Raw genomic sequence first — 17,800 nt, 5'->3', positions numbered from 1 at the left:
TCAGAATCAGAATCAGAAATACTTTATTGATCCCAGAGGGAAATTGCAGTTTTTACAGTAGTACCCATTTATGTAGAAGAATAAACACTCTAATAATTTAAAAACAAGAAAAAAGAAGACAAATTTGCAAATAGAAAGTTAAACAGTTATTTTACACATAATTAAAAATACTTACATTATTATTATTATTATTATTATTGCACATATGAATAACGAATATTGCACAGATGATCCATAGTGTCACACATTAAGGGAGGAATTATAGAGTTTGATGGCCACAGGTAGAAAAGACTTCCTGTGGCGCTCTGTGGTGCAATTTGGTAGAATGAGTCTTGCACTGAATGTGCTCCTGTGTCTCATCACTGTGTCATAGAGTGGGTGGGAGCCATTGTTCAGCTTAGACAGCATCCTCCTCTCTGACACTGCCGTCAGAGAGTCCAGCTCCACACACACAACATCACTGGCCTTGCGGATCAATTTGTTGAGTCAGCATGCAACAGCATAGAGGATAGCACTCGCTACCACAGACTCATAGAAGACCTTGAGCATAGTCCAGCAGATGTTGAAGGACCTCAGGCGCCTCAAAAAATAGAGACGACTTTGGCCCTTCCTGTAGAGGGCATCAGTGTTCTAAGCCCAGTCCAGTTTATTGTCAGTGTGCACTCCCAGATATTTGTAATTCTCCACAATGTCCACACTGTCCCCCCTGATGGACACAGGGGTCACCGGTGCCTTGTCCCTCCTCAGGTCCACCACCAGTTCCTTTGTCTTTGTCACATTGAGCTGCAGGTGGTTCAGCTTGCACCATGCGACATCATCCCTTCTGATACATCCAACTATTGCAGAGTCATCAGAAAACTTCTGTAGATGACAGTTCTCTGTGCAGTAGCTGAAGTCCATGGTGTAGAGCAGAGGTCACTAACAGGCGGACCGCGGTCCGGGTCCAGACGCAGAAGCTGTCCCATACGGACCCGGACATACAGCCAAAACAGAATGTTATGATTTGAAACCTGACGGAGCGCTTCTATTTTAAGTGGCGCAACTTTTGTAGTCTTTACGGTAGCGGTTTAGCGGATGAGAAAACGCACAGACCAATCACGTGACACCACTCAGCCAATCAAGTCTGTGCATTCCAGCCGGTAAACACTGCGACTCTACAGTGCAGACAGATGAGAGCGTTAGAGGCGAGTTACATGTGAAAAGATGGTGGAAAGAAAAAGAAAGATAGTGAACATAGAAAAAAATGAAGGGAGAGATACAGACGACGAGTGAGACAGGAGACAAATGGCGCTCTCCAAAAAAGAAACGTGTACAGCGAAAATACAGCATTTAATCCGTGATGGAGAGACTAATTTCTGTTCTTACTTCCCACTGGAGCACAATGTATTTTTATTTTCTCTTAATTTGATAAGAGAAAGGTTTGAAAAGGTGGTGCGGTCCGGGTCCTCTCTGTGTGGAGTTTGCATGTTCTCCCCGTGTCCGCATGGGTTTCCTTCGGTGCTCCGGTTTTCTCCCACAGTCCAGAGGCGTGTAAGTGAGGTGAATTGGAGACACTGAATTGTCCATGACTGTGTTCGATATAACCTTGTGAACTGATGAGTCTTGTGTAATGAATAACTAACGTTTCTGTCATGAATGTAACCAAAGTGTAAAACATGACGTTAAAATCCTAATAAATAAACAGACATTTGATTTGACAGTCAGTTATTGATTACATGCAGATGTTGATACAACTACTAGGCTATTTATATATAATATATTTGTTATAATATATATAGCAGTGATAGCTCAGTGGTTAAGGTACTGGACTAGTAAACAGAAGGTTGCCGGTTCAAGCCCCGCCACCACCAAGTTGCCACTGTTGGGTCCCTGAGCAAGGCCCTTAACCCTCAATTACTCATTGTGTTCATCTCATTGTGTAAGTCGCTTTGGATAAAAGCATCTGCTAAATGCTATTAATATCTACAGTATATCTATCCATCTATATATATATATAGTTAAACATTCCAGACCTTTGCTTCAAGAAATTTTCTCTAACTGGACCTCTTTAAATTGTAGTTGAATACCCCTGGTGTAGAGTGTAAAGAGAAAGGGAGAGAGGACCGTTCCCTGCGGAGCTCCAATGTTGCTGACCACTCTGTCCAACACACAATGCTGCAGGCGTACATACTGTGGTCTGCCAGTTAGGTAGTCAACAATCCAGGACATGAGGGGGCGTCTACCTGCATCACTGTCGGCTTGTCACCCAGAAGAGCATGTCGAATGGTGTTGAATGCACTGGAGAAGTCAAAAAACATGACCCTCACAGTGCTGGCTGGCTTGTCCAGGTGAGCGTAGACTCGGTTGAGCAGGTAGATGATGGCATCCTCTACTCCCAAACGGGGCTGATAGGCCAACTGTAGGGGTCCAGAAGTGACTGGACTTTGGGCTGGAGCTGATCCAGGATGAGCCTCTCCATGGTCTTTATGATGTGGGACGTCAGTGTAACTGGCCTGTAATCCTTGATGTCACTAGGTTGCGGCGTCTTCGGAACAGGAACAATGCAGGATGTCTTCCACAACACAGGGACCCTCTGGAGACTCAGGCTCATATTAAAAACATATTATAGTACTCCACAAAGCTGGGTGGCACAGGCTTTAAGCACCCTGGTGGGACCCCATCAGCTCCTGCAGCCTTGTTTGTGAGGAGTCTCTTTAGTTGTCTTCTCACATGGTCAGCAGTGAGACTCACTGTAGAGGTGACGGGTGGGGGAGGGGTGGAGGTGTGAGGTGGGCAGTCACAGGAGGGGGGCAGACTACCAGGAGGAGGAGGGAGGGTGAGTATAGTTGGCTGCTGAGGACCAGCAGCATAGGAATCAGGACGGGGGAGGACAGAGCTTGTAGTGTCAAATCTGTTAAAGAACAGATTTAGCTCATTGGCCCTGTTCACGCTGCCCTCTGCTCCTCTGTTATTGCTGGACCTGAAGATGGTCCTCATTCCACTCCAGACCTCCCTCATGTTGTTCTACTGGAGTTTCCACTCCAGCTTCCTCCTATATGTGTTCTTAGCTTCTCTGATAGTTGTCTTTAGTTCCTTCTGGATCGTTCTCACCTCCTCCCTGTCTCCAGCTCTAAAGGGCCTCTTCTTATTGTTAAGGAGAGCTTTAATGTCCTTTGTTACCCACGGCTTGTTATTTAGGTAACATTTAACAGTCCTGGTTGGTACAGTGGAGTCTATACAGAAGTTAATGTAGTCAGTGATGCACTCTGTGAGCCCGTCGATGTCCTCTCTGTGCGGCTCACAGAGTGCCGGCCAGTCTGTAGCCTCAAAGCAGTCCTGCAATGCCTCGTAAGCCCCCTCAGACCATCTACTCACTGTCCTCATTTTCACAGGCTGACTCTTCACCAGCGGCACATACCGGGGGCTGAGGTTCACCAAGTTGTGGTCTGACCCCCCCCCCAGAGGGGGGAGAGGGGAACAGCTGTTTGCATCCCGAACATTAGCATACAGCAGTGTTATGTGGAAAGGAGGACTCAAAATGCAGTGTAAAATAATATTTATTAAACAAAAATATAAATCAAACACTCAAAAGAATAAATACAGGGAACAAAAAACAAATCGGGAGAACCCCGATTGATGCCGCTGGCAACTGGAACGAAAAAGGGAAATACAAAACAAAACAAAAAAACACCAAGGCGAGCCGCGAACCCCGGTCGCTTGCTTGCGAGGCGGTTGTGCTCACCTTACACCACTGAAAAGGTAAGAGTTGTGAAGCGCCAAGCTGCTATGAAGCGCTGGCTAGTATGCCAAACAAAACCACGAAATGGTTCAGAAGCAAGACCCTGATCTCGCGTAGCGCGAACAGGGAACTCCAGGATTGGCCTCGCCTGCCGGTGGGAATCGCTGACACTCGGAGCAGGCCAACCTGTAATACAAAGAGAAAAAAAAAACAGAGAACAAGAATATTTTAATTGGGAGCGGATTCGAACCTGGGTCGCTCACGCCAGAGGTGAGCGCTTTTCTAGAAGCACCACTCTGGAACTCACAAATTACACTCCTGTTAACTATAAGAAAACCTGTAATGAACGGTGTTAGATACACCGTTAGCATTCAGCGGTGGCTACCGGAAAATGCTAGCCGAAAAACGCCAAAAGCAAATACAGCGCGAGGGCTGAGCGGAGTCACACCACACTTTCCCTGCAGGAGGAAAATAATAAAACTATTTATCTCGACCTTGCAGTCTACACACCCGACCGATCTTTCACCGCCCAGGGTAACCAACTGACCCTAAAAAGAGAGAGGACACCGCTGCCATGCCGGAAAAAAACCAAAGGTGCGACGCCCGCTGCTGCACTACGCAGGCTTAAATAAGCCAGCTGCAGCTGCGGGTCATCAGCCCTAATTACCAGGTCTCTTATTTAAGGCCTTAGTTTTAGTGGGTCTGTAACGCCTGCTTCGCTGAGAACCCGGGGTAAGTTCACCAGCTACCGCAGGCACCCTAATAAGCAGGTCCAGTTTTATTTGTTCTCTGTAGGACAGTCCACATACTGAGTGAAGTTTGGTAGTACATTTACATTTTCAGCATTTAGCAGACGCTTTTATCCAAAGCGACTTACAGTATCCAGTCTAACCCATTGAGTTAAGGGCCTTGCTCAAGGACCCAACAGTGGCAACCTGGCAGTGGTAAGGTTTGAACCAGCAACCCTCTGCTTACTTGTCCAGTACCTTAACCACTAGGCTACAACTGCCCTGTCACCTTGGCCACAGTGACGTGGTTGAAGTGTTACAGGCCAACCTCTGGCAATTGAAAGCTATTGTATCTCCCCTCTTAGAGAATAAGCTTTTTATAGCTAATTACATGCATCTGAGAGTTCTTAAGGATGGACAAGGACAGCTAGCTTCCTCCTTCTAGTTTGATGAGCTTCTTAAAGAAATCGTGGCTGAGATAGAAGCATGTGCTAGCCCATACCCCATTAAAATGGTAGCTGTTGGCAGGTATCAGCAACATCTAAAGTAAAACATATATGGGTATAAATAATCTATTTCTTGCAATAAATGCTTCAAACATTAATGTGTTGACATGTAAACATTTTGTTCTGATATTTGAATTTTATTACAGATCTATCCAAAACACACGGAGCCTGGTTTACATCCACAAGCAGGCCTTCAACAATCTACCCAAACTGAGATACCTGTGAGCACCATATTTGTTTGTACAGTAGTATGTTTTTTGCCTAAAAATCAAAAAAGTAACTAATTAGGTAAAGCATAATTTAAAAAATACAGCTCTTTTAGCTCAAAACAAAGGGAACAAAGTGCTAGATGACCGAGTACCACAATTGATAATTTTAAGACAGCATGCACAAACACAAAATGCAGCTTTTATTTTAGCTACACTGGAGGGTTTTCAAGCATTAACTGCCTGTTTAAAGTCTTGTCACAGCATCTCAGTGAGATTCAGGACTTTGACTCAGGCACTATTAAACCTTAATTAACTTGCTTGTGTGCTCAACCGCACTTGAGCTTTAAGTTACAAACTGATAAGGGGAAATTCTCTTTCAGGATTTTTTGTCTTGACCACTTATGACAAGTCGCCCAGGTCCTATGGAAGTTTAATGTTTGTATGATGTTCTTATAATGGAATGCAGTGTTAGCTCTATTTCAGATGTTATGGGACCCATGTCTTCTAAAATGTTCCTTCGAATCATTAGTCTATAAAATATTATCCCAAAAGTACTGGGGGTCATCTAGATGTTGTTTGCCAAATACAAAATGAGCGCTTGTATTTTATTTGGTCAGCAGTGGTTTGTAACTTGTAACTCCATGGATGCCATTTTTCCCAGTGTCTATTCTTATTGTGTATATTGACTTTAACTGAAGCAAGTGAGGCCTGCAGTTTTTTAGATGTTCATCAGGGTTCCATCAGGGTTCCATCAGGGATGAACAGCATTCATTCTTCAATAAATGAAATCATCATTCTAAAAAGCATTTTGTGTTCATTTTGTTTATCTTCAATGTCATTTTGATTATCTAACACATGTAAGTGTGACAAATATGCAAAAATAAACTAAAATGCTGTAAACACTGTATGTTGTTGTAGCATTGACAAAAAGGTTAATTTTTGAACAAATGTTTCTTTAAAGATACTTGATTACATCACAAAATCATTAATGTAAAAGAATAGAATTAAAAACAAATGTTACTTGAGGGGTAATTTATTCTGATATTGATTTTATTTAAAAAATATTTTTTTTACCAAACTGTAACAAAGTTTAGCTAAACAAAGAAATACATCAGCAATTAGTTGTGTAACTCCATATGTGAAACAAACATGCGGAAGAAAGTGTACTCTGTAAGTTAACAAATACATCCAACATAAGAGACAATATATTGAAAAACACTATGGTTCTTGACTGTGATTGTTTTTGGAGACAAAGGTCTGACTTCTTTTCACTTCCACAGGAGCATCTCCAACACTGGAATAGTTGTGTTTCCAGACCTCACTTCAATCTCTTCTCTAGAAGCAGATTTCATACTGTAAGTTCTACAAGTGTGACAAAGACCTGACCCAAGCAATGAATGGCAAAAAGAGGCTTCTGAAAAATAGTAGTACACAGTGGGTTTGCTAACTGAAGCTGTTGTTTTAATTGCAGGTTGTTTAGATACACATTTGAGGTTAATGAGTTTGAAGTTACCAATAATGTTCAAACCCTGTTTTAGAAAACTTGGAAGATTTGTAAAATGCAGTAAAAAAATATGGGATTTGTGATTTTTTTTTTACAGCTTAAATGTATTTTGTAAATATAAACTAATTTAGAATTTAATGCCTGCAACACACTCAAAAAAGGTTGGGACAGGGGCATGTTTACCACTGTATTACATCACCTTTCTTATCAATGACACTTTAATTCATTTGGAACTGCGGAAATTAATTTTTGCAGTTTTGTAAGTGGAATTTTTGCCCATTTTACAAAGCCACACTGTTGTAAATGTTGGCTTTGTCACCTTTCACTGATAACAGTCTGGATGGTCCTTTTCGTCTATAGAGCGTTTCAGAAGTGTCAGGTTGCATTTCTTCCAAAGTACTTCCTAGCCATTCTGGATATATCTATCACAGTATTATAGTTCATTATAAAATTCTAAGGGCTCAAAAGTCACTTAAATAACAGTGATTTCTAGCCTTGCCCTAAACAGACTGAGATTTGTGTTGATTACCTGAATCTTTTCACAATATTTTGTATATTGAATTGCTTCAGTTTGAGTGTGGTGTTAAAAGTTATAAATACATTATGGCATTAATTGAATAATAAATCAGACTGGTGGCATAGGGAATATAAACAAAAACAAAACATTTGCCAGGAGGATTGTTTTGTGGTAACTACTACACAAGGTCGGTCTACTTATATACTAGCAAAGCAGCTATCAAATTTAAAAAAGTAGATTTTTGGTTGTCCACCCATCTACCCTACCAGCAAGTTTAAAACTTTAAAATGTTTAAAATGTATTAATACAATTTTATTTTAGTAAAAGGATTTAAAAATAAAGTGAAGAAATAAATACAAACCTAGTTAAAAAATGCCACAATAGGTAAAATGAGAATAAAAACCAAAAGCAGTGAGTTGTAAAAGGTATTTTACAGGTGTTTAATTCAAATAGCACAATGAAAAGGTCAAATTATTGATTATTTCTTTGTCATTATGTGCAGTATACAACAGTGATGATCCTGAAAAAGCAGCTACAGTGTTATAGCAAGAAAAAATGGCTAAAAAAAACTACAAAAGTTGTTCTCAGTTCCCAAATGATTACAGGACTTTGTTAAATGGAAAGATGATGTATAAAAAAAACAATACATTTGATTAGTTGAAACATTAAATAACTGATATTCAGTAATATTTTTAAATTGAATATGTATTTAAATGCATTTTTAAATCATTGCTTTTTAAAATTGGGTTTTATGATGGCACAAATATTAACATTGGATGTGTGTACACACACAAACACACTATATTATCATGTAGCGTTTTCCTTTGTGTTTATGGTTTTAAAGTTTTGGGTCTTTTCTTTTTTTATAGAGATATCTGTGACAATCTCCACTTGCACTCAGTTCCACCAAATGCCTTTGTTGGTATGACATCTGAAGAATCAACAATGTTAGTATGTTATGCTCTTTTAAACAGGCATCAGTTTGTTGTTGCTTTTTGTGACCAATTAGTGAGGACTTTAGAGGCATTTGTATGTAGAAAACACTGTAATGTTATTAGTAATATTGTAGATTCTTAGCTGCCCAGCTCATGGTGCCATTCCAAAAAAAAGAAGACTCAAACAAAATATATTTTATTGTATTGGATTTTTAAAATATTGTTACCCATTAATGTTTAAGACTTTGTAAAAGCCCCTCTGGCAGCAATTACAGCTTCAAGTAATTATGTATACATCTTTCAAGCTCAGTTAGATTATTAGCAGTTAATCTGCATTTATTTAATAGTATCTGCTTTTGCCAGAAATAGAGCTTGATGTTCTGCCCAAAAAGCAGAAGTTCTCTCTTGCCATTTAGCTTTTTGCTTAACAGTCTCTTCTATCTTGAAAAAGTCAAGGGGTCCGAATACTTTGTCAATTCACCATACAGTGTATGTAAAAAAGTGTAGTTAACGCTGTTAAAATGCCAGGTTTTGTGATGTAAAATATCAAGATGAATTAATATCAGATTTATTTCCACCTTTAATGTGACTTATAATTGTTTGCAATTCAATTGAAAAATAATCTGAAATCAATTACAGGGAAAAATACAAATAAGAAACTAAAACAATGTGGTTGCAAAAGTGTGCACACCCTTATATAGTTAAGGATGTGGCTGTGTTCAGAATAAAGCAATCCCATTCAAACAATGATAAAAACCAGTCATGACACTCTGATTACAGTGACTTTAATTAACCCCATAACATGTTCAGCTGTAGGAGGATTTTCCTGACATTTACTTCTACATGCATCTTACAACAAAAGTCGTGGTCTGCAAAGAGTAACAAAGGCATCTCATTGTTATATAATATCAGTCAGAAAAAGGATGCAAAGAAATTCCAAGGCATTACATATAAAATATACTCAGTGAAGATGGTTATCAAAAAGTATGAATAAATATGGCACAGCAAACTGGACTTCCCTCCAAAAATGATAAAAAGGCAATAATAATGGTAGAAAACCAGGAGATTGTCAAGAGACCTACAGCAACATTAAAGGAGCAACTGATATTTCTGTCAAGTACCCATTGTATACTTCATGCCTCCCATTTTCTTTATATCACTGGACTCTGGGATAGGGTGACAAGTCTTTTGAAGATTTAGATTGAAGTCTTTTAAACAAAGAAACCCATTTAAATCTACGTATATACATTTTGCAGTAGCCTATATCAAGTCTGCCACTTATCTCAGAGTCCCTTCAGAGGTTGCAATACTAGGGCTATAAGGGATATAACCTTAACAGGAGGTTGGAAAGGCTTGCTTTAATCAACTGACTGGTCAGGGCATGCCTTAGGTTATATTTCTAGTGAGATCTCTAGAAGAGATGGGGTCAAATGATCGCTGAATATTGGTGGTATACCTGGTATTGCAACCTCTGGAGGCTCAGAGGTGGGTGGGGATGATGCAGAGGAAATAAAATAAATATGGATACTAAACATACCTCTAAACACAATAACACCAGATAACACCAATGGCCCAGATCCAGTTATTGGATCAAACCCTCCTGGCTTACTTGAAAACTGGTCTAGATTTGTAATAATAAAATTAGCACAAGCTGACATGATGCTTACTAATCTCCTTTTGTGATTCAAAAATGGTGGGCATAAATGGGCAAAAAACTATGCTCTGGACCAATCTTAGTAGAATGCCCGAAGAAAGTCATAGCAGAGAACCTTCTAAGTACTAAAACCTTTGTAAATCAACATAAAGACTTTTCCTCACTTTCCCTCAGCAAAAAAAGTTATCCACTGCCGCAAACTTGAGGATATGGGTGAGGCGGAGAACTAGAGAACTAATGCCTCAGGAGATGAGCCATGTCAGGAGAATCACAATCAAGAGACAAGACAGGATCATTAAAACCTACAAGATGATGATACTGGATATCAGAATCAATGTAGACCCATACATTCTTAACTCCACAGGGTGCTTAAAGTGCCAAAATGCCTTAGATAATCAAAACACAAGAAACAATGAATAATGACAAAACACCAAAGACAGACTCCAATCATTACCCAGCATCCATAGATCACAGTACACACAAAAGAACAGAGAAGTAAAAGAAGATGGACCAACGAGGAACTGCTGTACCTTCCCCAGACACAGAAATAGAGCCCGTACAAACTCATCCAAATCAAAATGACAACAAACCACTTAATACAATGGAACTCTTGGGTCCATAGAACAAACGTAAATGAAATTTACAGGCTTGCAATACTCAACCCATCAATAATATGGCTACCGGAAACCCAAATTATAACAAAATACAAAGGCTGTCACATATACCCTGTGACATGTGCACTGTCGATTACTTCTTTTTTCACCGAGCACAGTGTCACATGCAAAGAGCTGCCCATTGTGCGCCTTGGCTGGTCAGCAGAGGTCGCAGTTGCCCCAGCAATGAGGAGCTCTGTTTAACCCTTGTCAGTTCGGGATCTCTCAACCGTTACTGCTGCGCCACCCCAGGGCTTGATTTTTTTAAAATGATCTTTTTATGCTTGCCACTGACATATTTCTCCCAGCCTTTATCAGGTCATCCTACGGAGCCCCTTAGGGGTCACTAAGGAAAAAAAATATGTGAAGACAAAATCCGTACCCTCAGTTTAGTAAACCGTACGCACGGTTTAGTAATCCGTACCCTCGGTTTAGTAAACCGTACCCTCGGTTTAGTAATCCGTACCCTCGGTTTAGTAAACCGTACCCTCGGTTTAGTAATCCGTACCCTCGGTTTAGTAAACCGTACGCACGGATTGTCTGCGCTACAAGTTTTATTGTGCGCCCACACCCCGTTTTACGGTAATACAGTTGCGAAGCATTGAAGAGAATAAAGCATCTTTTTACAGCTGGGGTGATGGGACAGCAAACTTATTAAAAAGTCAAATCAAAATCTTATCAAATGCCACCCCACAATCATAAATAACACGAGTACTCAGCTTGTGATTTGAGAGTATTTTACCTTAGGAATTTAGGATAATAGGATTGCAAACTAACGTAAAGTGAAATGTACAGTATAAATGTCTGAGACTCATAAAGTCAGTAAGTAGAAGTAGGAGTATTCTTTAAGAGTCTGATGGGGTGATTTGATAATAATTTGATTTGCATTTTACTTTACGTTGGTTTGCAATCCTATTATTCTAAATTCCTAGGGTAAAATAGTCTCAAAATCACAAGATAAGTACTAGTGTTATTTATTTATTTATTTATTTATTTATTTATTTATTGTTTATTTATTGTTATTGATTTGACTTTTTAATAAGTTTGCTATCCCATCACCCCAGATTACTACAGTAAAGATGTCTGAAATGTATTCCATTAATAAAAGAGTTAATGCTCTTAAAGAAAAAAGTGGAGTACTCTGATAATAATTTGATTTGCTTATTTTAGACCTTTCAAATTGGTCTGTAACAATTCCACTTGTTTTAATGGAATTTTAAAATTTTACATTTGAAAATTTTTTCCATGGTATGTCTTTTGTTGCCTCTATATATATATATATATATATATATATATATATATATATATATATATATATATATATAGTATATATATAGTTGCGAAGCATTGAAGAGGATAAAGCATCTTTTTGCAGCTTAATATACTATATATTAGATATAATAACACACACACACTCACACACACACATATACTGTATATATATATATATATATATATATATATATATATATATATATATATATATGTGTGTGTGTGTGTGTGTGTGTGTTATTATATCTAATATATAGTATATTAAGCTGCAAAAAGATGCTTTATCCTCTTCAATGCTTGTGATTTTGAGACTATTTTACCCTAGGAATTTAGAATAATAGGATTGCAAACCAACGTAAAGTAAAATGCAAATCAAATTATTATCAAATCACCCCATCAGACTCTTAAAGAATACTCCTACTTCTACTTACTGACTTTATGAGTCTCAGACATTTATACTGTACATTTCACTTTACGTTAGTTTGCAATCCTATTATTCAAAATTCCTAAGGTAAAATACTCTCAAATCACAAGCTGAGTACTCGTGTTATTTATGATTGTGGGGTGGCATTTGATAAGATTTTGATTTGACTTTTTAATAAGTTTGCTATCCCATCACCCCAGCTGTAAAAAGATGCTTTATTCTCTTCAATGCTTCGCAACTGTATTACCGTAAAACGGGGTGTGGGCGCACAATAAAACTTGTAGCGCAGACAATCCGTGCGTACGGTTTACTAAACCGAGGGTACGGATTACTAAACCGAGGGTACGGTTTACTAAACCGAGGGTACGGATTACTAAACCGAGGGTACAGATTACTAAACCGAGGGTACGGTTTACTAAACCGAGGGTACGGATTACGCTCTTCATATATATTTTTTTCCTTAGTGACCCCTAAGGGGCTCCGTATCATCCTGTAAGTCTTTTGCAAGAACACTGAGAATTTTTGTTGTTGTCCTGATGGGATAGTTAAGGCCCTTGGTTGAAATTTTGAACTTACTACTACAGCCATAAGTTTGGAACTGCTGGACAAAACTTCCTGTGGTGTCTTTAAGAATGTTCAGGGTCTCAGAAAACTTCCAATATCGATTGCCCTTTTGGTGCAATTAAATGATCTCCTTTTTCAGCTTTTGTGACAGCTCCTTAGTTTTCACCAAGGTTGCAACACACCTTGAACACTTGAATCTCTGGCTGGTATGTATATAACACATATAAGGGTTGTTATTGAGTTTACATGGTTTTATCATGTATGACAGACTTTTAAGATTAGCCATATTATGTAGGGGTTGAATAATTGTGACATGGCAGTATTAACAAAATTAAATGCTTCTTTAAAATATCATTCACTATTTGGTTCATTAGCTGCGTCATTCAACTAATAAAGATTTTATTTAGATCAAAATCTAGCTCTGCAGAAAAGTTTAGAGTAATAAAGGCTTATTTTCTTTGGGAGGATCAAATAATAGATTTATTTATTATTTATTACAAAGGTTGTGTGTAATGCTTTCTTATTATTTTATGGTTTACTAATACATATAATTTTGGTTATAAAAATTTGGCTGACAAAAAATGGGGAACTCTTGACAATTAATTGGCGTAAAAGTACTTGACAAAGCAATATGATTTAAAAAGTTAACATTTTACAATTCCAAGAACAAAAAAATAAATCATCAGTTATTATTGGTAACATTCCACTGTTCCCATCTGCTAATCATGTTTATTTGCTTTACTTTCCTAGGAACCTCTATAACAATGACTTCAGAGAAATACAAAAACATGCCTTTAATGGGACAAAAATAGATAAACTGTAACTACTAATACATTTAAACATGTTCTTTACATACATTTCTTTTATCAGAGGCTCACTTTAATATAATTTTCTATTTGTTTGGTAGAATATTAAAGAACAATCGAAACCTCAAAACAATCCACAGGGAAGCCTTTAGGGGAGCACTGGGCCCTGCTGTACTGTAAGTAATATTCTGCAGAATGTTCTGTCATATGTCATAACTATACACTAGCAGATAGTTAATTAATTCAGTTAGTTTTTTATTGTACACAATATTTCTTCACATAGTATTTTATTACGTGACATAACCATTGTCATTTGTTATTTTAAAACATCTAGTCCATATGACCCATGTTATTTTAAGCCTGTAACAGTCAAGCACTAGTGTCCCCTGATCACATTTTAAACAGCACTAAAACTACATTCCAAGCAGCGCTATAACTTAAAATATGCAACCTATATACTGTATATATATTTTTTTTTCATAGATAGATACGGGCGGCACGGTGGCTAAGTGGGTAGCACTGTGGCCTCACAGCAAGAAGGTCCTGGGTTTGGTCCCCAGGTGGGCCGGTCCGGGTCCTTTCTGTGTGAAGTTCTCCTTGTGTCCACATGGGTTTCCTCTGGGTGCTCCGGTTTCCTCCACAATTCAAAGACATGCAAGTGAGGTGAATTGGAGACACTAAATTGTCCAAGACTGTGTTCGATATAACCTTGTGAACTGATGTATCTTGTGTGATGAGTAACTACTGTTCCTGTCATGAATGTAACCAAAGTGTAAAAGATGATGTTAAAATCCTCATCAAAGATAGATAGATACAGTTTTTTCTCTGCTTCCCTTCTGTTTTGCATGTATCTTCATATTTGTTTAGGCACTGTCATTGTGTTGTAGAGATGTGTCCTCCACTGCTCTGGAGACGTTGCCCTCTACCGGACTGCAGTCTGTGCTCATACTTGTGGCTCGCTCTGCATTCTTACTAAAAAGGTTGCCTCCCCTGATAAGTTTAGAGAGCCTAAGAGAGGCTCACCTCACTTACCCAAGCCACTGCTGTGCTCTTCTCAGTTGGGACACTGAAAGGTTTTTGCTGTATTGTTCACTAATGTTATACATGTTCTTAGGTGTTTCTTTTTGTAAATTAATTACCTAACATGTACTTTAGCAGACATCATTGTCAGTAACTGCACATATTTAACTTATATTAATAACCTACATGTTTGTATTGTTGTGTAGTAGCTTTATGCTGTCATCAGCTAATTAGAAACATTATTATCTAGTTTTTCACTTCAGTCATTTTTGTTATACTGGCAAAATATGACCCTATGAAGTACAGGGTGGATACAAAAAATAACTTATTGTTAACAGATTTGGGTAACATATTGGGTTAACAGCATTTTGGTAACACATTAATTCACCATATTTATCATGTCTTTTCCAACAGAGAAATTTCATCTTCAGAACAGAGAAATGGATCTTCTTACTGCGAAGAAAAAAGTCCTTTACTTAAGTAAGCTTTACTACCCTATAATTTTAGCAATACAGTTATAGAATAAATGATTGACTTTTGGTGATTTGTTAAACTTTACTACTAATTAAATATTTCCATGAAGAGAGATACAGTATGCTGGAGCCTATGGTTATTGTCTAGTTTTATTGTTTGGTGTAGGCCAATGGTCTGAGACAACTACTAAAATAATCCTGTTTTACATTCTTCTTGATTTTAATAGAATTTTTTTAATTACAAATCTTTAAAGCTTTGCAATTAGTACTTGAAGATCAAAAGAGATCAAAGAGTGACAAGGCTTTTCTCAGTAGTAACAGAAGATGCTCTTTGCAATATTGTGAAGTCTTGCTGGAATAACACGGATTATCAGATTTTGCACAAACGTCAAGTGCATTTTGTCATTACAGCAAAAGGGGGGAATGCCAAATAAGAAGAACTTCTAAAATCCATGTAAATATTTTTGAAGATTCAGCATTTCACTTAAATTGCTGCAGATTGTATGATTTGTGATGGAAAACATTATACCCAAATTAAAAAAAGAAAGAAGAATCATTTTCACTTCACCCTACACTTTTTAAAGCTACATCCATTGGTACCACAAATGTAGTTTCCTACTTTATGATTTCTTAAAACATAGCATATTTGTCACACTGAATAATTTTGGCTCAGAAAACCACGCATGATCTAGGAGTAAGTGATTTCAAGTGAAAACACATTTTGTACAAACATAATAGTATTAGACAATTAAGCAATAGAACACGAGAGGGAGTGTGTTATTCGCAATAACACACAACCTCAAGTGTTCTATTGCTTTTTTACAACAGTTTTTACAAAATAAAGAAAGAAAATAAATCAAAGAAGCCCTTAATTCCATAATAAATATGTTTTAATATTGACAATACCTTCCGCCAAAAAGTAGTTCCACAACGAATATAAAGTTTAACAATACAAAGCAGACATCCCAAGTTGTAAAAATTAATTTCAGGGAGGTAAGAACAACAAGAAGAAAAAGGCAAGAACCTCCGAAGGGAAAAAAAAGAAATAAAAAACCTCTTGCACACACCAAAGGATATGGGTGATAACAGAACTTTTAGGAGCTGTTAACTGGGCTATTAAGCTAACTGTTTGCGTTACAAACACATTAATGTTCCCTACATAGATTGTGTATCAGATCACGGATTTATGTTCCCTACATAGTGCACTAGATTGTGAATTAGACAATTGGTTATGTTCCCTACACAGTGCACTAGATTGTATATCAGATAACGCATTCATGTTCACTACATGGTGCACGACAATATATTAGACAATTGATTTATGTTCCCTACACAGTGCGTTAGATTGTATATCAGATAACGGATTTAAAACGCGATCGGGAAAAAAGTCTGTGTCGCCTGCGTGCGCGTTTGTGTGCATGAAGCTTGTCGTTACTGGCAACGCGTCAGCGGAGTAATACAGTTGTGGTGTGAAAAGGTTAGAACGCTTCTCAACCAATCAGATTGTAATGTCGGAACTAACTGTTGTATAACGTTATCCGACACCTCTATCACCAATATTTCCTTTTGTATTTCAGATAGTTACCTTTCTGCATAACCTAATTACAGTGGGGCCAAAAAGTATTTAGTCAGCCACTGATTGTGCAAGTTCTCCTACTTAGAAAGATGAGAGAGGTCTGTAAAAAAATCCAGGAAATCACATTGTAGGATTTTTAAAGAATTTATTTGTAAATTATGGTGGAAAATAAGTATTTGGTCAATTACAAAAGTTCAACTCAATACTTTGTAACATAACCTTTGTTGGCAATGACAGAGGTCAAACGTTTCCTGTAAGTCTTCACCAGGTTTGCACACACTGTAGCTGGTATTTTGGCCCATTCCTCCATGCAGATCTCCTCTAGAGCAGTGATGTTTTGGGGCTGTCGCTGGGCAACACGGACTTTCAACTCCCTCTACAAATTTTCTATGGGGTTGAGGTCTGGAGACTGGCTAGGCCACTCCAGGACCTTGAAATGCTTTTTATGGAGCCACTCCTTCGTTGCCCGAGCGGTGTGTTTGGGATCATTGTCATGCTGGAAGACCCAGCCACGTTCCATCTTCAATGCTCTCACTGATGGAAGGAGGTTTTGGCTTAAAATCTCACGATACATGGCCCCGTTCATTCTTCCCTTAACACGGATCAGTCGTCCTGTCCCCTTTGCAGAAAAACAGCCCCAAAGCATGATGTTTCCACCCCCATGCTTCACAGTAGGTATGGTGTTCTTGGGTTCTTCTTCTTCCTCCAAACACGACGAGTTGAGTTTTTACCAAAAAGTTAAATTTTGGTTTCATCTGACCACATGATATTCTCCCAATCCTCTTCTGGATCATCCATATGCTCTCTGGCAAACTTCAGACGGGCCTGGACATGTACTGGCTTAAGCAGGGGGACACGCCTGGCACTGCAGGATTTGAGTCCCTCTCGGCGTAGTGTGTTACTGATGGTAGCCTTTGTTACTTTGGTCCCAGCTCTCTGCAGGTCATTCATCAGGTCCCTTCGTGTAGTTCTGGGATTTTTGCTCACCGTTCTCATGATCATTTTGACCCCACGGGATGAGATCTTGCGTGGGGCCCCAGATCGAGGGAGATTATCAATGGTCTTGTATGTCTTCCATTTTCTTACAATTGCTCCCACAGTTGATTTATTCACACCAACCTGCTTGCCTATTGTAGATTCACTCTTCCCAGCCTGGTGCAGGTCTACAATTTTCTTCCTGGTGTCCTTCGACAGCTCTTTGGTCTTGGCCATGGTTGAGTTTGGAGTCTGACTGTTTGAGG

At 38.5% G+C, this 17,800-nt stretch overlaps 1 protein-coding gene across 1 annotated transcript in view; it reads left to right on the top strand.

Moving 5' to 3' along the window:
- lhcgr (luteinizing hormone/choriogonadotropin receptor) overlaps window positions 1–17,800 on the top strand; it is a 29,806-nt gene that overhangs the window by 10,048 nt on the left and 1,958 nt on the right. The window contains exons 4-10 of the mRNA XM_062994968.1: window positions 5,099–5,173; window positions 6,442–6,516; window positions 8,052–8,129; window positions 13,435–13,503; window positions 13,592–13,666; window positions 14,378–14,563; window positions 14,925–14,990. Of these exons, the coding sequence (XP_062851038.1) occupies window positions 5,099–5,173; window positions 6,442–6,516; window positions 8,052–8,129; window positions 13,435–13,503; window positions 13,592–13,666; window positions 14,378–14,563; window positions 14,925–14,990 (624 nt within the window). The remainder of the gene's footprint in view (window positions 1–5,098; window positions 5,174–6,441; window positions 6,517–8,051; window positions 8,130–13,434; window positions 13,504–13,591; window positions 13,667–14,377; window positions 14,564–14,924; window positions 14,991–17,800) is intronic.

The sequence above is a fragment of the Trichomycterus rosablanca genome, chromosome 5 (genome assembly GCF_030014385.1).
Source record: "Trichomycterus rosablanca isolate fTriRos1 chromosome 5, fTriRos1.hap1, whole genome shotgun sequence".
NCBI classification, from domain to species: Eukaryota; Metazoa; Chordata; class Actinopteri; order Siluriformes; family Trichomycteridae; genus Trichomycterus; species Trichomycterus rosablanca.
The sequence above is the reverse complement of the archived record's forward strand: the minus strand, read 5'-3'. Positions and strand labels throughout refer to the sequence as shown.